Here is an 18,941-nt window from a genome sequence, read left to right as displayed (position 1 = left end):
CCCACACATATATATATATATTTAATTTTAAGATTTCTAACTCACTTTGCATACAGTATCTCACTTCATCAGAGATCTCAGTGCAACATGGAGGGAAACTTACTCTGAATCCAAACTAGAGGAAAGCTCAAGTCCCAGGGAGCCTCAACCAGCCTCCGGAGGAAGAGGAAACAGAGATGGGTCACAATGTAGGCTTAGAGCCAAAGAGACCTCAGAGGGCAGCAGTCAGCTTCCCTCCCCCCTTTTTTATAGCTGAGGAAAATGAGTCCACCTAAGTAAAGTACTGACAAAGGTCAGAAAGACAGTGCATGGATGGGTGGAGTCTGCTCTGCCCCCGATTCACCCCTCTAGCTTAATCCATGCCAAGCCAATGTGTCTGGTGTCTTGGTGATTTCTGTGCCAGTATGATAAATGTAAAATTCTATCTTCTTTCCTCTTCTTCCACATTTTTCTCCTTCCCTCCCCTCCCCTCTCCTCTCTTCTCCTCTCCTCTCCTCTCATCCTCCTTTCTCTCCTTGCTGTGTCTGTCTCTCACTCTCTCATCTGGTATCTCTCATCTATATCCATACTATTTCCCCCTAATAGAAAGTAAGTTCCTTGAGGGCACACATTGCTTTCTTTTTTATCTTTCTTTCCTTAGTGTTTGGCAAAGTAAGTGATCATGTCCATCAACACACACTTTCTTTAGCCAATGATTCCTTTACCAGAGTTGATCGTAAGGAAAACTGCTTGAATGAGATTTTCTTTCTAGCCCCCTGGCCCAAGTATTAGTCCTCATCCTCAGGTTTTTTTTTTTTTGTAACGAGGAATTCTATTTTCATAGAAAAAGTACCACCAAGTGAAGAATCACCACGTTCTCTTTAAGGGTAGCTATGGGGAGCTGTTCTGATCATCCCAATCATTATAAAGAGTAAGACCATATTTGATCTTTCTACACAAAATATGGCTTCCTCCTCACTCCCTCAATGTGAAAGGTCTGAAGGAGGAGGGAATCCTGTCTTGGTCTGAATAAATGGAGGAGGTAGTTTAAAAAAAAATCAAATTGGAATTAAATCCTCAAATGTCAGCTTCCTCGAATCGATGGTTCTTACATGTGTTTAAACTTTAGAAGAGCCAACTACCCTTGGTAAGTCTTTAACTTGCAGGGCAAAATCAGAACTAGGAGGTGCAGAGGATAGAGAACTGGGAGTCAGGAAGACCTGAGTTCAAATCCAGTCTGAGACATAAATTAGCTGTGTTATCCTGGGCAAGAATAGCCACTGTTTGCCTCAGTTTCCTCATTTATAAAATGGGGATAATAATAGCACCTATCTTGCAGGGAGATTATAAGGATCAAATGAGATAATATTGGTAAAACTAGCTGCAAATCTTCAAGAGAAATAAAAATAAATGCTAACTATTACCATAGGCACCTAGGTAAAGGAACAGATAGACTGTTGGGCCTGGAGTCAGAAAGACTTGAGTTTGAAACCTGCCTCAATTACTAGCTGTATCACCTTGGACAAGTCACTTAACCTTTATCTGCCTCAATTTCCTAATCTGTAAAGGAGTACAGGAGAATCTACCTCAACAGGGTTGTTATCAGGATCAAATGAGTGAACATGTAAATCACTTTGCAAATTTTAAGGCACGATATAATTAGTAGCTAGAATAATAATTGGGGCAGCCAGGAAGTGCAGTGCAGAGAGTGCTGCGTCTGAAGTCTAGAAGATTTCCCCCCATTCTACTGTCTGACCTCCTTTTGAAGACTTCTAGACTGGGAAATTCACAGCTTGCAAGGAAGCACATTTGATATCTGATCAGCTCCATGGTACAGCGGATAGAATGCCAGCCCTGCAATCAGGAGGAGCTGAGTTCAAATACAGCCTCACACCCTGGGCAAGTCATTTAACTTTATTTACCTCAGTTTCCTCATCTGTAAAACGAGCTGGAGAAAAGAATGGCAAACTGCTCCAACATCTTTCCCAAGAAAACTCCAAATGGGGCCGCAAAGTCAGACATAGTGAAACAACTAAACACAACATAACCTAAATCATCACCAACGCCATGAGTGCTTTTCACACCAGCCATGAGCCAGGCTCTGGGTATACAATGCCCAAAACTTAACAGCTTCTTGCATCAAGGAACTTGCATATCACTAAGTAGTTTTTCTACCTACTGTTCTCATCTCTTCTTTCTTTTCCAGACTTAAAATAACAACAATCAGAAGACCCTTCATTTTCTTCAAAGATGCTGACTGTCTTATTGGAAGATTGCTAACCACTCACTCTCCAGTCACATTCCTTTGAACATGGGCCAGTTCATAGGTGTTTCTTGGAGCCCAGACCAGTCTTCCTGCCTGATCTAACGGAGGGTGTCTTCTGTGCGTCTTCCTGCCTGATCTAATGGAGGGGGTCTTCTGTGCGTCTTCCTAGCTGATCTAACTGAGGGTGTCTTCTGTGAGTCTTCCTGCCTGATCTAATGGAGGGGGTCTTCTATTCGTCCTCCTGCCTGATCTAACTGAGGGGGTCTTCTGTGTGTCTTCCTGCCTGATCTAACTGAGGGGGTTTCTGTGCTGCTGTGCCCTCCCTTGATCTGGATGCTGCTTCTATCGATGGAGCTCACAGTCACAGCAGCTTTATTGGGGTTGTAGGCACACTATTGACTCACACCAAGCTTGTAGTCTTTCCCCAAATAAAAATGAACAAAATTCTCAGGTCACTAAATGAACTTGAGACACAGTAGAAAAATATACTGCAAAGAGAAAATTTTATTTGAAAAATACAACATTTTACCAATAGGGACATGACATGTTTTAGTCTTCTTTGGCTCCTCTCAAGGTTGCTGACAAGTGAATATTCCCCAGTGTCCCTAAACTTTACTTTCTTGGTGTAAGGGACCCTCAAACGCTTACTTGCAGAGATTTGGGGGAATCCCTTCTCACAATACACATACTCATTTATTTCTAAGTGAACGACTACTGTGTCCAGGAGATTCAGGGAGTGCTCTGCTTTCTTCTAGCACCATAAGGCCATGAGCAAAGTTGCAAAGAAGTGTTGATTTTGGAGAACAGTGAAGGAAATATGTGTGCTTTCTCTTGGCAGAGTGGGGGGAAACCATAGGGACAGAATGCTGCATACTTTGTTAGAAGGAGATACTATATTGGTTGCTTTTGCTTAACAGTTTCTCTTTGCTAAGGAGGTAGGTTCACTTTTGGGCGGTATTCTGGGGGTTCAATTTGGGGAGAAAGAAAATTTATATGCCAAAATGACTGATTATCTATCTGTATATCCATCTCTGTTTGTGTGTGTATATGTTCACACATGCACATATATAAACATATTGAAAGTCTTAAATATGTTTATGTGTATTTCTACACATACACACACACACATACATATACACTGAAAACCTGGACAAATGCTTCTAAACTACCATCATTAGCATTAGGAATGAACATCTTGACCATATCACTTAGCTCATTTATATATCACCAAAAGATTTTTTTTAAGTGTGGATAGTGGGGAAGATTGTAGTGTGGTGAAAAGATCACTTAATTGGTTTGAACCCCAGCTTTGCCACCTACTTACCTGTTAACCTTGGGCAAGTAAATTTATGTCTCTGTGCCTCAGTTTCCCCATTTAAAACTGATAGCATTTGAATAGATGACCTCTAAGGTCCCTTCCAACTATAGCACTATGATCTATAAAGTGCATTTCTGCCCTTCCCACTCTGCTGTTCAAACCTTCTTCCCTCCACTGTTAATACCCCAAATTCCATATGCTCTACAAGCTGACAGTGTCTCTGTAGCTCTCCTTTTCGATAAACCACATTAAAAAAATTTCCATTTGAGGGGGTAGCTAGGTGGCCCAGTGAGTAAAGCTCTGGCCCCGGAGTCAGGAGGACCTGAGTTCAGTTCCGGCCTCAGACACTTAACACCCACACAAAAAAAAAACTAGCCGTGTAACCTTGGGCAAGTTACTTAACCCCAATTGCCCTCCAAAAGGCAAAAAAAAATTCCATTTGAGCTCTACCTGCTGAAAAACAGATCAGTAATTTTCCAGTTAAAATCCTTGGTTAGCTCACAATGGCAGATATTATGGACACAGAAATCAAGAAAAGTTGGAGGTTATTTCTATTCCACTATTCTAGTTTCCACTGTGAAGTTTCAGTTAAGTAAAAATATGGAAGACTGTAGCCTTGAGTGGTGGCTCTCGTATGAAGAGCTCAGAGGCAAGTGGGACCTATCATACCATCTGCAGGGCCCTAAGAACTAACGTCACAAAGAATTCTGTTAAGCCTGCATTTTCTTAATTAAGCCCCTATGCCAGGCCCTCCCAAAAGGAAAAGAAAAATGAAAAATGAACTAGTCCCTGACCTCAAGGAGTTTACATTTTACTGGAGAATTGAATACATGTATAGATAAGTCAAAAAGAGCAAATAAACAAAATAATGCAAAGACATTTCAAGAGGGAGAGACCATTAACCCCTAGAATGACTCAAGAAAGGACCAGGGAGGAGATGGTATGTAAGCTCTGCTTGTTTCCCCAACGTCGTTGCCTTTGTATGGTAAAGCACACAGGCTGGCACAAAGAGGTGCTTAATTGATATTTACTGATGGACTGATTGAGATGGGGGAAGCTAGAGGCAGAGGTGAGGACAGAGTATTCTTGACGTGGAGGTCCATGTGTGCAAAGACATGAAGGTAGAGATGCCATGTTATATGTGGAGAACAGCTCAGCTGACCAGAGAGACCGGAATGGGTGTGCTTTAACATAAGCTGTGGGGGAGAGTGTTCCCCCAAGTAATCCCCTGGGCATAAGTTCCTCCCGTGGGGCTGCTCCACCTTCCACTTTCATGGGGGACATATGTTCCAAAGCTTCCCTGCATGTTCACCTCCTAAAGTTATACAAAAGCTACTGTCTCCTTTGGAAGATCTTAGCCGTAGCTGCCATTTCCCCCTCCATGTATTTCCAGTTTTCTCTTTGGCCAAAGAGCAGAAACATAAACCAGGAAACATGCAAATAGATAGAGGATAGAGATAGGGACATAAACAGATAGATGAAAGATGTGATGATAGAGATAGACAAGAAAGAAAAAAAGAAGGAAGGAAGAAAGGAAGAAAAAAAAAAGGAAGGAAGAAAGGAAGAAAAAAAAAAGAAAAGCAGCAGCCCAGCCAGGCTTGTCTCCTGCGAGGTTGAGTTTTTGTCTGTGAATCTGTGATCTCTTACCCTGTGGCTGAGAAAAAGGGGATTGTTTTACACGAGATTGTAAAGCCCCTCTCACCCCCCAAAGCATCTGTGCAGGGATTTATTCCTATCCAGCTGTCGCTTTTCCTTCCCCCATCACCATCCTCTTCCAGGAGGAAGCAGGCAGATTCTTTAAAGTTTGGCTTCTGTTAGCACGGATGTTGTTTTTTGGTCGCTGGGGTCTGAGTCCTTATAGTGAGAGCCCAAAGGCCTCTCTGCATGTGAGGGAGGGCGTAGGCCAGCCCAGTCCCTACCTCACATCTGGCTGTGGAGCTAAGTCCATCAGAAATTCTGTTTTTGTCGATTTCAGCATCTGTTTAACTCTTGTTGTGTTGCTCAGCGCTAAACTATATACCTACTTTTATTTTGAAACCTTCTCTTTGGGTTCCAGCATGTGAATACATTTTTCAGTGTCTTTTCCCATGATTGTAGGTTTGGAAATGGGAGAGATCTCAGGGTTATCTAGTCCAACCCTTCACTGTATAGATGGGAACCTGAAGACTTGAGATGTTGAAATGTTTTACCTAAAGTAACCCAGGTGACACATGGCTGAGTCTGCATTCTAAACAAGACCCTGCAAGTGTGTCTTTTGCCAAAAGCAAGCTGCACCTTCACAATTCCAAACAACAAAAGAAGAATGACTAATAGGCAGTTTCTGACCTTATAAACTGTGAAAACCTCAAATATTTTTCTTTTTGTAAAATCAAAATTGAATAGGAATGTTATTTCTACAGAATAAAATACAGAATTTTATTTTTTACAAGTTTTATTAGAACTTGTATTAAAAGTGTGTTATCTCATGTACTATATGGGCCAATGATATGAAATATCACACAAGCAGGGCTCAGATAATATCATTAACTGGTTCTGTACAAACATGATGTTGGACTATACGATATAATTAGTTCCATGGAAACAATGCTATAAAATGGGTGAGAGGCCAAACAGAAGTTACTACTGGGTTTGGTCCTAATATAACGAAGTCACTGAAAAACATGACAATTAATCTACCAAACAGCAGATTTCCTAAGTACTGCCATGTGCCAGGCTCTAGAGACGCCAAGACAAGAATGAAAATGTCCGTGGAGTTTACGTCAAGCAGTGGAATAGAATTGACCAAGAAATGCACAAGTATATACCAGGAATAGGGACCAGATCTGTGGTATCCAGAACTCCCAGGAAGGGAAGCTCCCTCCACCAGCAAAATCCTTCTCTTCAACTTCTAGTCTCAGAGAGTTGCATAGAGCATTGAAAAGGTAAGCGATTTCCCCAAGTGATTTCACACAGTCACTATGTATCATGGGTAGGACTAGAACTCAGATCTTTTGGGGTTTGTTACTTCCTCCTTCTATATGAAATGGATACAGAATAAATACAAAGGAATTTGGGGTCAAAGCCCCAGCATTTGGACAGATAAAGAAAAATTTTACTCAGAAGGCACTAAGCTTGAATGGAAATGATGAATTCTAAGAGGGAGAAGAATGAATGGCAGACATGGAGAGCATTCTGTGCAATGTCATGGAGATAGGAGATGGTGTCTTTTGTTTTGTGGGGGATGATAAAATATCAGTTTGAATCAAAGAGTGAGCAAGCAAGCGAGAGACAGAGACAGAGAGAGAGACAGAGATAGAGACTGTGTGTGTGTGCGCGTGTGTGTGTGTGTGTGTGTGTATGTGTGTGTGTGTGTGTGTAGAAGTAGGTTCCAAGTCTGGGACGGGAAATTACAGTCAGGATGTGAAGGCTTTAAATGCCAGATGTATTTAATGCATTTGATCCTGGAGCTCACAGGGAGCCATTGACTTTTAGTGTGTAAACATTTTGTGAGGGATGCTTACAATATTCTTTCACTATCATGAATGACTGTGGGAATAAAATGGGCAGGATCAGAAATAACGAATGTGCTGCCTTATGTGAACGTTGGGATGACACGGATCACAAGAAGATGGGCCTGAGAAATGAGCCATCTCTAGCTTGGCATCTCAAACATTCTCTCCCTCCCCTCCCCCGGCTTTATTTTTAACTATTGCAGTCTGGGTATTCTTTCCAGCAAGCAGCCAAAAGGACCTAGGGTGTCCTGCTCTAAATAAAACTAGTGCCATCACACTCGACCCAGTTTTCCCATCTGTGACCCAGTTTACAGACCTCTAATTCACTTGCTAAGTCTGAGAACAACATTTCAATCAGCAGTTTAGAAGATGTTCAGTTCCTCCCCCTCCCCCTTGGGGGACTCGGTATTTCAGAGGGGGGTTAGTTATTCAGAGAGTTTTAAAGTGGAAAGGAACCCTTGAGGCCAGCCAATCCATTCCATTCCTCCTAAAGGATTCACGCTGCAACACAACACATGGTTATCCAGGTCCTGCCTGAAACCTTCAGTGAGGGGAGCCCACTATCTCCTGGGGCAAACTCTCACCCTTGGCTCCTGGTTCTTTCTGCCTCTGGGGCAGGTGGCCTTTCAAGTACTCAAGGAAAGCTATCATGTCTCCCTAAAATCTTCTCTTTTCTGCTCTCTTTGACCAATCCCGACGTGAGATGGACTCAAGGCAGGTTTATCTGTCCTCACCTGGAAACTCTCAGCCTCTCCATATCTGTGGTGCCCAGAATCTTCCAGGGCGTGGGGTCTGATCAGGGCAGAGACCTTCCTTGGACACTCTTGGAACATTCTGACACTTTTGGGAAATTAAGTGAACCAAGTAAAGAAACTCTGAGAATAGCCAGAAATAGCTTTAGAAAAGCATATAGTTAAGAAGACCAGCACCCTCCTGGAAGAACGACTAGCTAAGGATGTTAGTAAGGTCATCTGATCTGACCCCTTCATTTTATAAATGAGGGACCTGAGGCCCAAAGTCCCAGGGACAGGAAGCAGAAGAGTCAGGATTTTAACCGAATCCTCCACCCTTAGATCCTGTCTTCTCACCATGCCTCCCAATTTGTACATTGACAAAAAGCCCTCCTTGGTGGATATCTACAAGCTTTTCCAGGCAATTCATTGGTAAACCAGCTGATGGCCAATGTCCCAGTTTTTGTACAAAGCCTAACTGTCCTGCCTAGTTCGCTGGGACATGGCCCCCAACCAGAGCAGCTGAGGCCAGGAAAGGGCCTGGGGTCTGTTTCAGGAGCATCTCTCTGGGTGAGGTTTGGAATTCCAGGCAGCCCCTTCCCAGCAGAGCAGAGCAGAGCAGAGCAGACCTCCCTGAGCCTGGTAAACACCCTGAAGAGAGAACAGGCAGGGTCAAAGCCCATTCCCAACACTCACTCTGCCATTAGCCAAGGGCCAGTTCTTTGCCAGAATAATGTAGGTGTTTACACCAATAAACAAAAACAGTCATGGCTGGGGGTGTGGGAGAAGAGATAGTATTAGAGAATGATTTCAAAACATGTGCATACAAATCCAACTTTGGGAAAACGAACGATTTCTTAAAAATATAAAACATACCCTCCCCCCAAGCTTCCGGGCTGATGCTATTTTTCTAGGGTAGTAGAAATTATTTGGATGAGATAGCCTCTTAAAAGGTGCCAAGATGGATTCTGAGGCTCTTCCCTGAAGAGATTGGCTCCATTCCAAGAGGGGAAGGTGGAGGTCGATAGCTCCATTTCTGAACACAGCTCCAACCATAAATGACATGTCCCTCAATAACCTCCGGATCTCTAACCCATTCCTAAGGGGTGGGGGCAGGGAAATAAGGGGTGAGCCTGCTCGAGCCAGCCCCCAAACCCAATGAGTCAGGGGCTCTAAAAACCTCTGAATCACCCAGATTGCATCGCTCTCTGCTCAACAGCACAAGTCATAGAAATATGCTGGAAGGGAGAGGCCTCAGCCAGCCTCCTCCGTTCTCAGGGCTAACACCTGAGTGCAGTCCAATGTTCTCTCTTTAGCTTTTGTGACAATGATAACATTTATATTTTGATTTAGGGTTTGCAAAGCACTTTGCCTATGTTCTCTCATTTGATCCAACAAATGAGGTCTGTGATTTACCGATGAGTGGCTTTCCCAGGGTCACACAGAAAGTAAGTGTGGGAGGCAGGTCCTGCACTCCATCCACTGAGCACCCCACCCTGCTGCCAAGCCAGCCCCTTTACAGGTCTTCTGACCAACCCTCTCTTCCCTTTCTGATCTAATCCTTCATGCTGCTTCTGCCATTAAATCAATCTTTGCAGTTAGCTAGGAAGTTTCTTGTTATGGCGTGCTTTTGACTATTAAAAAAAAAAAAGGAAAGAAAGCAGAAAAAGACAAAAAACAAAAAACCATCAGTGGCTCCCTATTGCCCCAAAGCAAAGCTCAAATTCCCCTCCCCCCAGCTTTGGAAACCCAGCACAATCTGGTCCTGCCTCACCTTTCCAGCTGCAATTCCTATTTCTCCCTTCCCCAAACGCTCCTTTCGCTTCCCTCTCCCATGCTTAAGATCCCTTTTCGTCCATCTCTGCACCCTCAAATCATAAAGCTGGGATTGTAAGAGGTCTTAGAAGCCTTCTCATTCAGCCTTTATTAATGAGTGAATGCAGTGACTCGTCTAAGCTCCCAAAGATACCCCTAGCAAGTATCCAAGGCAGAATCTGATGCCAGAACCTGATTCCAGCCACTACTCTTCTGGAATCCCTAGTAATCATGCAAAGCTCATTTAAAATGCTGCCTTCTCCAGGAAGCCTCCTCAGAGGCTCTGGCTCAGGAATGACGCCCCCCCAGGCACAGCCAGCCCTAAGCTTAGGATCTCAAGCCCTTACACAGTGCTTTGTTTTGGACTCTCTACTACACTAATCATGCAATCATGTGTATTACTACTATTATATTCTCGATTTACTCCCAGGAGGACTTCCTTGCCTCCTGTTCTCCTCCCTTCCTTTCCAGCTCCCAGTTAGAATGTAAGCATCTTGAGGGGATGGCCTGTCTTGCTTAAATTTGTATACGTAGCACTTAGTTTAGTGCCTGGCACACAGTAGGTATGTAATAATTTCTCTCTCTGTGTCTCTCTCCCTTTCCTTTCTTTCCCTGTCTTCTCTTTTTCATCCATCCACCCACCCATCCATCCATCTGTCTGTCCATCCTTCCATCCATCCAAACTAGACAGGAAACTTCATATAGGAGATAGTTCCTCATCTCCTGTTTGCATTAAGTTCAGCATGGGTGAGACACTGAGGCTTAGATGACCAACCTCAGTCTTGAACTTCAATCAGTTAACCAACAAGCATTTATTGAGCACCTGCTGTATGCCAGGAGCTATATACTCAGTGCTACAGGGAAACAGTCCCGGGCCTCAAGGAGCAGATTCCCCAGGAGGAGATACCATGGAGATATGTCAGAATGAGCACGAACCACGCAGAGTAGACAGGAGGTTATCCTGGAAGGGAATCCGCCAGATTCCTTCCTCATCAGACCTCTTCAACCATTAGACTTTCCCCCCTGCCATGGCCTCCCTGTCCTCCCCCTTCTTTACTTGCCCAGCTGCCACCTCCTTTTCTCCTGCCCACTCTGTGGTTAGACCCTTATTACTCTGTGGCTCTCCTCCAGCTTTGCCTCCCACTCCCCCCCCCCATTCCCCAACAGGGAGGGGTAATGTTCTACCCTGCACTGAAGCCATTCCCTAGAGGGCCTTGGCCTCTCCTGCCTGCACATCTTGGCATATGGTAAGATTCACCTAAGTTCACCTAGAACACTCCCCTCACTTTTCCCATTGGCCTCTGAGCCATCCTTCAAGGCCCAGCCTCCATGAAGGCTACTCAGATCCCCCAACCTGAAGACATGTGTCCTTCCTCCAAACAACTATATCATTTGGTTTGTGCTTTTCTCGTCCTTTATCAGATCTTGCTTTGAATCAGAGGCATTTAGCCCCTTCTTTGGTAGATGGTAAGCTCCAAGGACCAGGCTTTATACAGCTTTGCATCTTCACTGTGTCCTGCAAATACTTAAGAAATATTTATTGAATGAATGAATTTATCAACCAACAATTTTGTGCTCCACAAAATGCACTGGACAGGCCCTGCGAGGGATATGAAAATTCAGAGAGCAAGGTCTTAGTCCTGAAGAGACCGCAAATCCGATATCAGATGACTTAACCTCCCCCCCCCCCCCCCCCCCCCCCCCCCCCCCCCCCAGCCACTCTGCATTCATTTATAGAGAAATAAATGTTGTAGGCACATTCAGTCTAAGACTTCCAGTGGTCCAAGAGCTGGTCTCTGAGTTTGGCCAAAAGTCACAAGGCTTCTGAGTCCCAGGCCCACTTCTCCTAAATGCTCCTGGAACTGGTGCCAAGCAGAGGCTGTCTTCCTCTGCCATATCCCAGGCTGCCCAGATGCCACCCCAACCCTCCTAACAATAAGTCCTTTCCTTTTCCTTCCTGGCTGCATGGCATTGTCCCCCACATCACTCCCTTTCCAGGAGGAACTCAGAATCCACGTCCCACTCCAACCCTTCCCTACTTTCCAATGTCAGGAGGCCAGTCCCCTGCATGCTCCTGGTCCTGCTGGGGGTGGATGCCTAGGTCTGGCCTAATAAGCCTTGGGCCCTCTAGTTTACCCCTCAGTCACACCAACAGAGCATCTTGGCCTTTCTTACCACCTTTCAGCTGAACCCCCCTCCTCCCAAATGAGCGGTCTTCCTCATTAGAGTGTGAATTCCTTGAGAACAGAGACTGTCTCACTTTTCCATCTGCATTCCCAGTTCTTAAGAATACTTTAAATGTTTACTTTGATGAAAATTCTCCCCAGATCTAAAAACATTAATGTTTTTATGTTCACAATTTTTTTAAATTAGATTTTTCAATTTAATTACATTTTTAAATTATTTTTTAATAAATTTTTATAAATTTATATAAAAATTTTAGATTTAAATGTTTTTTGTTTTTAAATTAATAAGCAATTTTCTTGGCACCTAATATATATGTATATATATATACACACACACAGACACACACACATATATATCAGATTCAAAGTTTCCCTTCCTTTTACAATTTATTTTATATTCATCAATTTAAAATGTTTAAGGTGTTTTTTTTTTAATACATAGATATTTTCCCTTAGTGAAGCACAGATTCACTTTTGAGATGCCTGGTATTTTTGGCTGTTGTTGAACATTTGGAACACCACTGTCACTGTTAACCACTTTCTGGACACATAAACGACATTGAATAAATCACTCATTCATTCATCACAGAAGAGGAGCACAGGTAACATTTGCTTTGAGCCCATTTTTAAATTGGGCTCCTTTTTGGACTATGTCTTTTAGTCAATGTTTAATCTTTCAGGAATGGAGATGGAGAGAAAAGGCAAGAAAGATTCTCTTGTGAACCTCTTAAGTTTTACTACTTAAATATTTTAGGACATAGAGATGTGCTAAGACAAATAATCAGACATACACATATAATAGATTTAGTGCAATGGGAAAGAATTCTGGATTTGGAATCAGGGCACCTGGGCTTGAAACTTGACCTACTACAGTTTTGCTATCTGTGAGATCTTGGACAATTTGCTCTATGAACCTCAGTTTCCTTAACTGTAAAAAAGGGGGGGGGAGGCATATTCCTATCACTTGACAGCATCAAAACAAGAGGATTAACACAAGCCAATGGATATTTCAGAAAATAACATATCAAATATTTTTTATAGTGAGTGTTAATAGGTGCTGGCTTCCTAAGGGACTTGAGAAGAGAAAGTTTTACATTAAAGAGAGGTGTTCTTCATTTCCATCACTTGAGTGTGGGCCACAAATACTTATAGAAGACAGTTCTGAAAATGAACTCGTCCATAGTCAGATGCTGATCTTGAAGCTAGGAGACTTGAGTTGAGCCTCCATTCGATTACTCAAAAGATGTGTGCCCTTCATCTCTCTAGGCCTCAGCTTCCTCATCTGTCAAATGAGAATAATGATTTTGACATGACAATTTGATTGACACAGAAGAACTGGAAATTCGCTGGGAAGAGATGTGAATTATTGATACTAATACTAATAAAAGTGTTTTTATTTTTAAACCAAGGGATTTGGCAGTCTCTTATTTTTAGAAAGATTAGAGCCCACATCAAAACCATCCAATCCAACATACATCAATTAAGCACTTAGTGAGTTAGATATGGTTGAATCAAAGACAAAACAAAAATGGTTACTATCCTCAGGAAGTTTATAGTCTACTGGGTGAGAATCAGTATGGAAACAGATAAATATACCCATAATAACTGGAGGAGGGAGAGCTAGAGTGCTATTAATTTGCTGGAGGATGAAGAATATATTCTGGCATTCCCATAGGAAAGCTACATGAGCCGCATCTTGAAAGCAAATAAGAATACTGAGAAGGAGATGAAGGCTTGGGAGGGAGAGATTATCTCTGCAAAGAAACAGAGTTAAGAGTCAGAAAACAGAGGTCAAGCAATGGCCAGTTTCACTGGAATGCAGAGTTCAGGAAGGGAGTAATGTAAAACCAGCAGAAAGGCATTGAACTGCTGATCTCACAGTGGACTAAAGCAACCTCACCTGGCCTCACCCTCTCTCCTTCAAGCCAAAGGCTTAGTTAAATAGCCCTTCCCCAAACCCTGTCATCCACTGTCCCTGGTTTGCCTGGAAGGCCTAGAGTTTTGAGATGAATTTGTATTCTCCTTCAATGTTAATAAGCTTCTCCCTACCATGTACCCAAACAGTAGAGTGGTTTTTAAAAGAAACTCCCCTTGCATGACAGTTCTAACTGAAGAACACCATTAAGATGCAGAATCCAATGTCTGTCCTCTTCATAATGACCCACTTATGCATTTATTTTTCTTGGGAAGGGCTGAGCAGCACTATTAAAGGAATGGTGTTAATGGACAAGCTGGAGTTCTCTAAGACTAAAGTCATTATGATGGTCTAATCACTTCCCGTCGCTCAGCCCTGCTGCCTGAGAAGAACAATGGGCATGCGCTCCCACTAAGCCCACAACTCCCAGTGGTGGGTCTGGAGGAACCACTATTGCCATTAAGATGTTACAAATCAATAAATCAACTCAGCCAGTATTTATTTACTAAGAACTGTGCCAAGCACTGTGCTGAGTAGAGGGGATTGAAAGGTGAAATAGACCTTATCTTCAAGGGACATGTGGTACAGTGGTGAGTTTAATCCCATTATGGAGGCTTGTGACCTTGGGTAATTCACTTAAATCTCCCAGGGCCTCAGTTGCCTCATCTGTAAAATGGGTGGCCTCTGAAGACCATTCCAGCTGTTGAGTTATGATCCTGTCTCCCAAATTGGAAACAATGATGCTAAATCGGCATCTATATTTTTAAAAGCTGGCAACCACACATTTCTCTAATGTTTCAAGGTTTACAGAAGGTTTTATTCCTAACAGCTTTGTGAGGTGGGCTGTGTTATGACTCCTATTTTGTTGATAAGGAAACTGAGTTCAGGAAACTGAGTTCAGTTACAGGACTTGTCCACAGTCACAGGATGACTAGGCGGTAGTGTCAGAATTTGAACCTGGGTCCTTCCTGATTTCAAATCCAAAGCTCTTTTCCATTATATGATCCCTACACAATGAAAATGGAGAAAATGTATTTCCTGTGGCAAGGATATGAATTATAAATCCAGGCATTTCAGCCTCACCCTCTTTGGTGATCCCTCCCTCCCTCTCACTCCCATCTTAGTCAACGAATGTATGAAAAATGGAACTTAACCTGACAAAATCCCAAAGGCTAGAACCATCATTCCGAAGACAGAATAGCTTTCTTCATCTCCACGATCTCCACAGAGGGGAGGACCCCCACCACACATCTTGTCAAACACCCCTCCTGCACCTGAAACCCCATCTCCTGAGAGAAACACCTGCTAGTCTCAAGTAACAGGTCCCACGGAAGACAGCACAGCCCGAGTTATGGAATTACACACTTCGTGTCTGGGTAACGCTCTGTCAACTGAAATCATACCCCCACCAATCAACTGCCAGCGGCGGCCTGGCACTTGGGCCAGCTGTTTAATGCCACCATTAGAAAAATAAAAATAACAACCCAGCTTAGCTTGTTATCTGTAATCACTGCACTGTTCAGGCTACAGTAAGAATCCAGGAAATCCAGAAGGAATGGCTGAGAACTGAGACCCAAGCTTTACAAAAATTAACTAGTTTCATAACTCCAAACATCAAGCTAACATGGGTACCAGCCGCGGATTTACTTAAAAAAAAGGGGGGGGGGCTAGTTTTTGGAGGGTTCTGAAGCCCGAGATTTTCCTGCTACGTTTATTCCCATTTCAAGGAAACATCTTGTTTAAAAAATAAAAGGAGCCCAGAAAAACACACAGATGCAACTTGAGCCAAGTACAAGAACGTAGAATGCAAAGCAGGGATCATTTTGTAAATGCCTAGTTTCAATCATTGGCCCCTCTCCCTGTAATTAGCAAAGATTTGACTAAAAACGTGGGGGGTGGACCCATTCCCACACTGAACCTAGGGAGGGAAGGCCATACATTTTGGTGTTATATAACGCTGAACAGAATATTTTTCCTTCTGTACCTCCATCCCTGAAATTCAATTACATTTGAAGCCCCCCTCCCTCTCCCAGGCACATAGACTGTGCAGAAACCGATTACCTCTGTGGATTTCACAAACACTTTAAAGGCCAAAGAAGCAGTGTTTTCTGCTACATTACTCCCAGAAAACCTAATTACAATTCAGAGGTTGTTATGCTGGAAAGGAGGAAGCAGAGGACTGCGAAATCCCTGGGAAAACGGCGAAAAGGGGGCAACCTGCTGCTGTGGGCACGGCAGGCAGGCCTCTCCTCCCGAAGGATGCTCGCCCTCTTACCTGGTAAGGGCAGTTTTCCTGGTGGACCATCTCAGCTCATCATAGAGGGCAGACGCCAAGGCGGAGGGAGGGTTCGGAGGCTGGGGAGTGAGTGAGGGCGCCGAGCATCCGCTGAAGGAGAGGACCGCGGAGAGCGAGAGCGCCTTCCCGCACGTTAAAATGGATGCTGCTCCTGCTGCTCAGCCTGCCGCAATGGTCCCGGAGCCTGCCTTGCCCAGGAGCTGAGCTCGAGCCGAGCCGAGCCGAGCCGAGCTGAGGCGAGGCACTCTCCCCGGGAAACCAGCAGCGAGGCTTTAATAACAGGAGCCAGGGCTGTGCTGGGGGAGGGGGCTCACTCATCACTGGCACAATCAGCCAATTATATTATAGGCACAAAGAAAAGGATCAGGCCCGGGCTGCTGTGACCTTCGGGAGCTTTATGAAGGCAGCCACGAATGTGGAAATGTGCTAGTGCTCATTAAAAGGAAGAAAAAAGGCCAAATCCAAAAGGGACCCAGAGGAACCTCCCTGCTGTCACTGCCCACCGTGACCTCCGCTGTCATCCGACGGGACGAAACAGTTGTCCAGAAAATGTCATTCAGAACAAGATGCCTCAAAAAGAATTTTTTTTAAGTTTTAGCATATGGGGGGAAAAATACATTCTGGATTTGGTCCCACAGAGATAAGTATTATGGGTAGCGGTGTTTTAAAAACTGCTATAAGCTCTTTCAAAGCCAAGAGCTATGATATGTCTGTACTCATAAAATACTATTTTGCAATTTATTAAATTCCTGCTTGCATTTGGGCTTTTGTTTTTATAACAGTAAATAGCTACTGGGCTTTCCTTACCCAAATTACAGTGGTAATTATTCCATTGGATGAAAATAACTGTAGTTCGTTCATTTTTCAATATGCAAATTCTTCTAACTCAAGCTTTGGGGGACTACAGCTTTTTCTATCTATGCCTGCTCATTTGGAAACTGGAAAATGCCACATGAGGAACCATGTTTCTCTGGACCTTGAAATAGCTAACAATTATTCCTAAAAGTGTCTGATAAAAGAAAGCCTCAATATCGGGAGCAGTAACGAAGGCAGAGTGACCTGGGCCTTTCCCTAGGGCACTGAATTTTGAGGGAACTCACAGTATTTGCTATTTTTCCACAGCTAGAAACAATAGGGCTTGGCATAGAGTGAGCAAGAGTAATTAGTGAAGATAGGAAGTCCCTCCCCTGCCCTGCCCTGCCTTATTAGCCTCTTATTCCCCACTGAAAAACATGAGTTTTTCTCATTTTCACCATACATTTGTAGAAATGTACACTATACTTGACTCCCCACCCCCTCCACAAAATAGTCACTTTCTAAAACATTTTAATCCCTATTCTTTGATATAGGAAACAGCTAGACCTAAAGTCTTCTGAGACTGAGAAAATAACTGTTAAGTGATATTTTTTCTTTCTTTCTTTTTTGTTTTGGAGGGGGGAAGGTAGGGCAATTGGTGTTAAGTGACTTGCCCAAAGTCACACCGCTAGTATTGTGTTGAGTGTCTGAGGTCAGATTTGAGCTCAGGACCTCCTGATTCCAGAGCTGGTGCTCTATTCACTTCACCACCTAGCTGCCCCCAAGTGATACTTTTTCTTGAAAAATGAAGGTAAATTAAATTAAAAATTCTTCAATTTTCTCACAGTGCCAAAGACATTTCCTTAGTCGAAATTTATTTACAGTGTTGACCCATAGTAGGTACTCCATTTTTGTGGACTTATTGATTAATAGACTCCCCCTCCTTCCATTCTTCAAAAAGGATATTTCCCATAAGATGTCTTACCCAGGAAAAACGTCCATTCCCAATGACCTGTCTTACTATCAAGAGAAACCAAAGGATTTTGAGAAGCCATGCCTTCCTCACTTAGCTGCTGGTGGAGACAAAGTTCTCCTTTGTCTCTGCAATAAAATCAGCATGTCTGACAAGACCAATCTGACAGATTGGTATGAACTCACCCTAGGAATGTTTGTTAATGTGCTTTTAATTTTAAAACAATTTTCTAAGTTTCCCCGAAAGGAAACAGAAATTTGCAGCCCAAAATATTGAAACTCAGGAGGAGCCAGAGACACAGATGTACCAAGTTGTCAGTGCTCAGATAAATTAGGAAACCTTTTTGTAGGTGGGTCTGTGTATTCATGCTAATTTTTAACATAACATCTGAGTTTGGCCACAGCTCACCACTAACTATTGGCCAGTGAAGAGATCTTAAAATGAGCCTGGGAAAGGAAGAAATTCTCTTCTTACAAGATGATCCAAATGTCTCCCACCTAGAAAATCTGTCCTCCCCCCACCCCCCAAATGATCCTGCAGACATTCTTGGTCCATCTTCAGTGCAGGCCCACACTCGTCTCTCTCTGCTGGCAATCCTGCCAGTTGCAAGAGGGCACAGAGAAAAAAAAAATGCTTCAGAGTGTAAAAAGAGAATATCAGATGAATGGCAGGTGGAAAACAAGGAGAATTGAGATTTTGATTCAATTCCACAAACATTTCAGAGTCAAGACATGCTCTAAAGGCAGTCATGGCTCAGTGGACCGATGCTGGCCTCAGAGGCCCCAGGAAGGCCTGGGTTCAAGATCAAGATTCCCCACTGATACATACTGGCTGTGTGATGTTGGACAAATCACATAACCTCTGGGAACCCCAGACAACTCTCCAAGACTCTGCGTTACTCGAGCAAGTGATCACAGGGAGTTCCCTGGGTGGATGAAATCCCAGATACAGTCCCCAATAAGTTAGGACATTGGGACATCTGTAGGGGATCTATAGATGAAATCATGTATAGAAGGTCTGTATGGAGAATGGACTTGCCATACCTCCTTCTATCAATACCAGCTGTCGACCAGTTGCCCTCAGTAGGTACCCAAGTGGAGGAGGACCCCCGCCCCTTTCAGTTCTGCTTCTGACTCAGCCCCTACAGTCCCTGGTCCTGGGATGCAAACCCTTCAG

General features: G+C 43.5%; 1 protein-coding gene across 6 annotated transcripts in view; it reads right to left on the bottom strand.

Annotated features, from left to right (window-relative positions):
* Positions 1 to 18,941, bottom strand: part of SCHIP1 (schwannomin interacting protein 1) — a 212,957-nt gene that overhangs the window by 65,427 nt on the left and 128,589 nt on the right. Inside the window, exon 1 of one of the 6 annotated variants that reach the window (XM_069083483.1) lies at positions 15,977 to 16,279. The exons of the other annotated variants lie outside the window; for them this stretch is intronic. Coding sequence (XP_068939584.1) covers positions 15,977 to 16,006 — 30 coding nt within the window. The 5' untranslated portion in view covers positions 16,007 to 16,279. Of the gene's footprint in view, positions 1 to 15,976; positions 16,280 to 18,941 lie in introns of those variants that run through there. 6 annotated transcript variants of the gene reach the window in all.

Source organism: Petaurus breviceps, unplaced genomic scaffold (genome assembly GCF_028583685.1).
Source record: "Petaurus breviceps papuanus isolate PSGF00001 unplaced genomic scaffold, PetGlider_PUasm1.0 173, whole genome shotgun sequence".
Lineage (NCBI taxonomy): Eukaryota > Metazoa > Chordata > Mammalia > Diprotodontia > Petauridae > Petaurus > Petaurus breviceps.
Note: the sequence above shows the minus strand (reverse complement) of the source record. Positions and strands in the feature narration are given on the sequence as shown.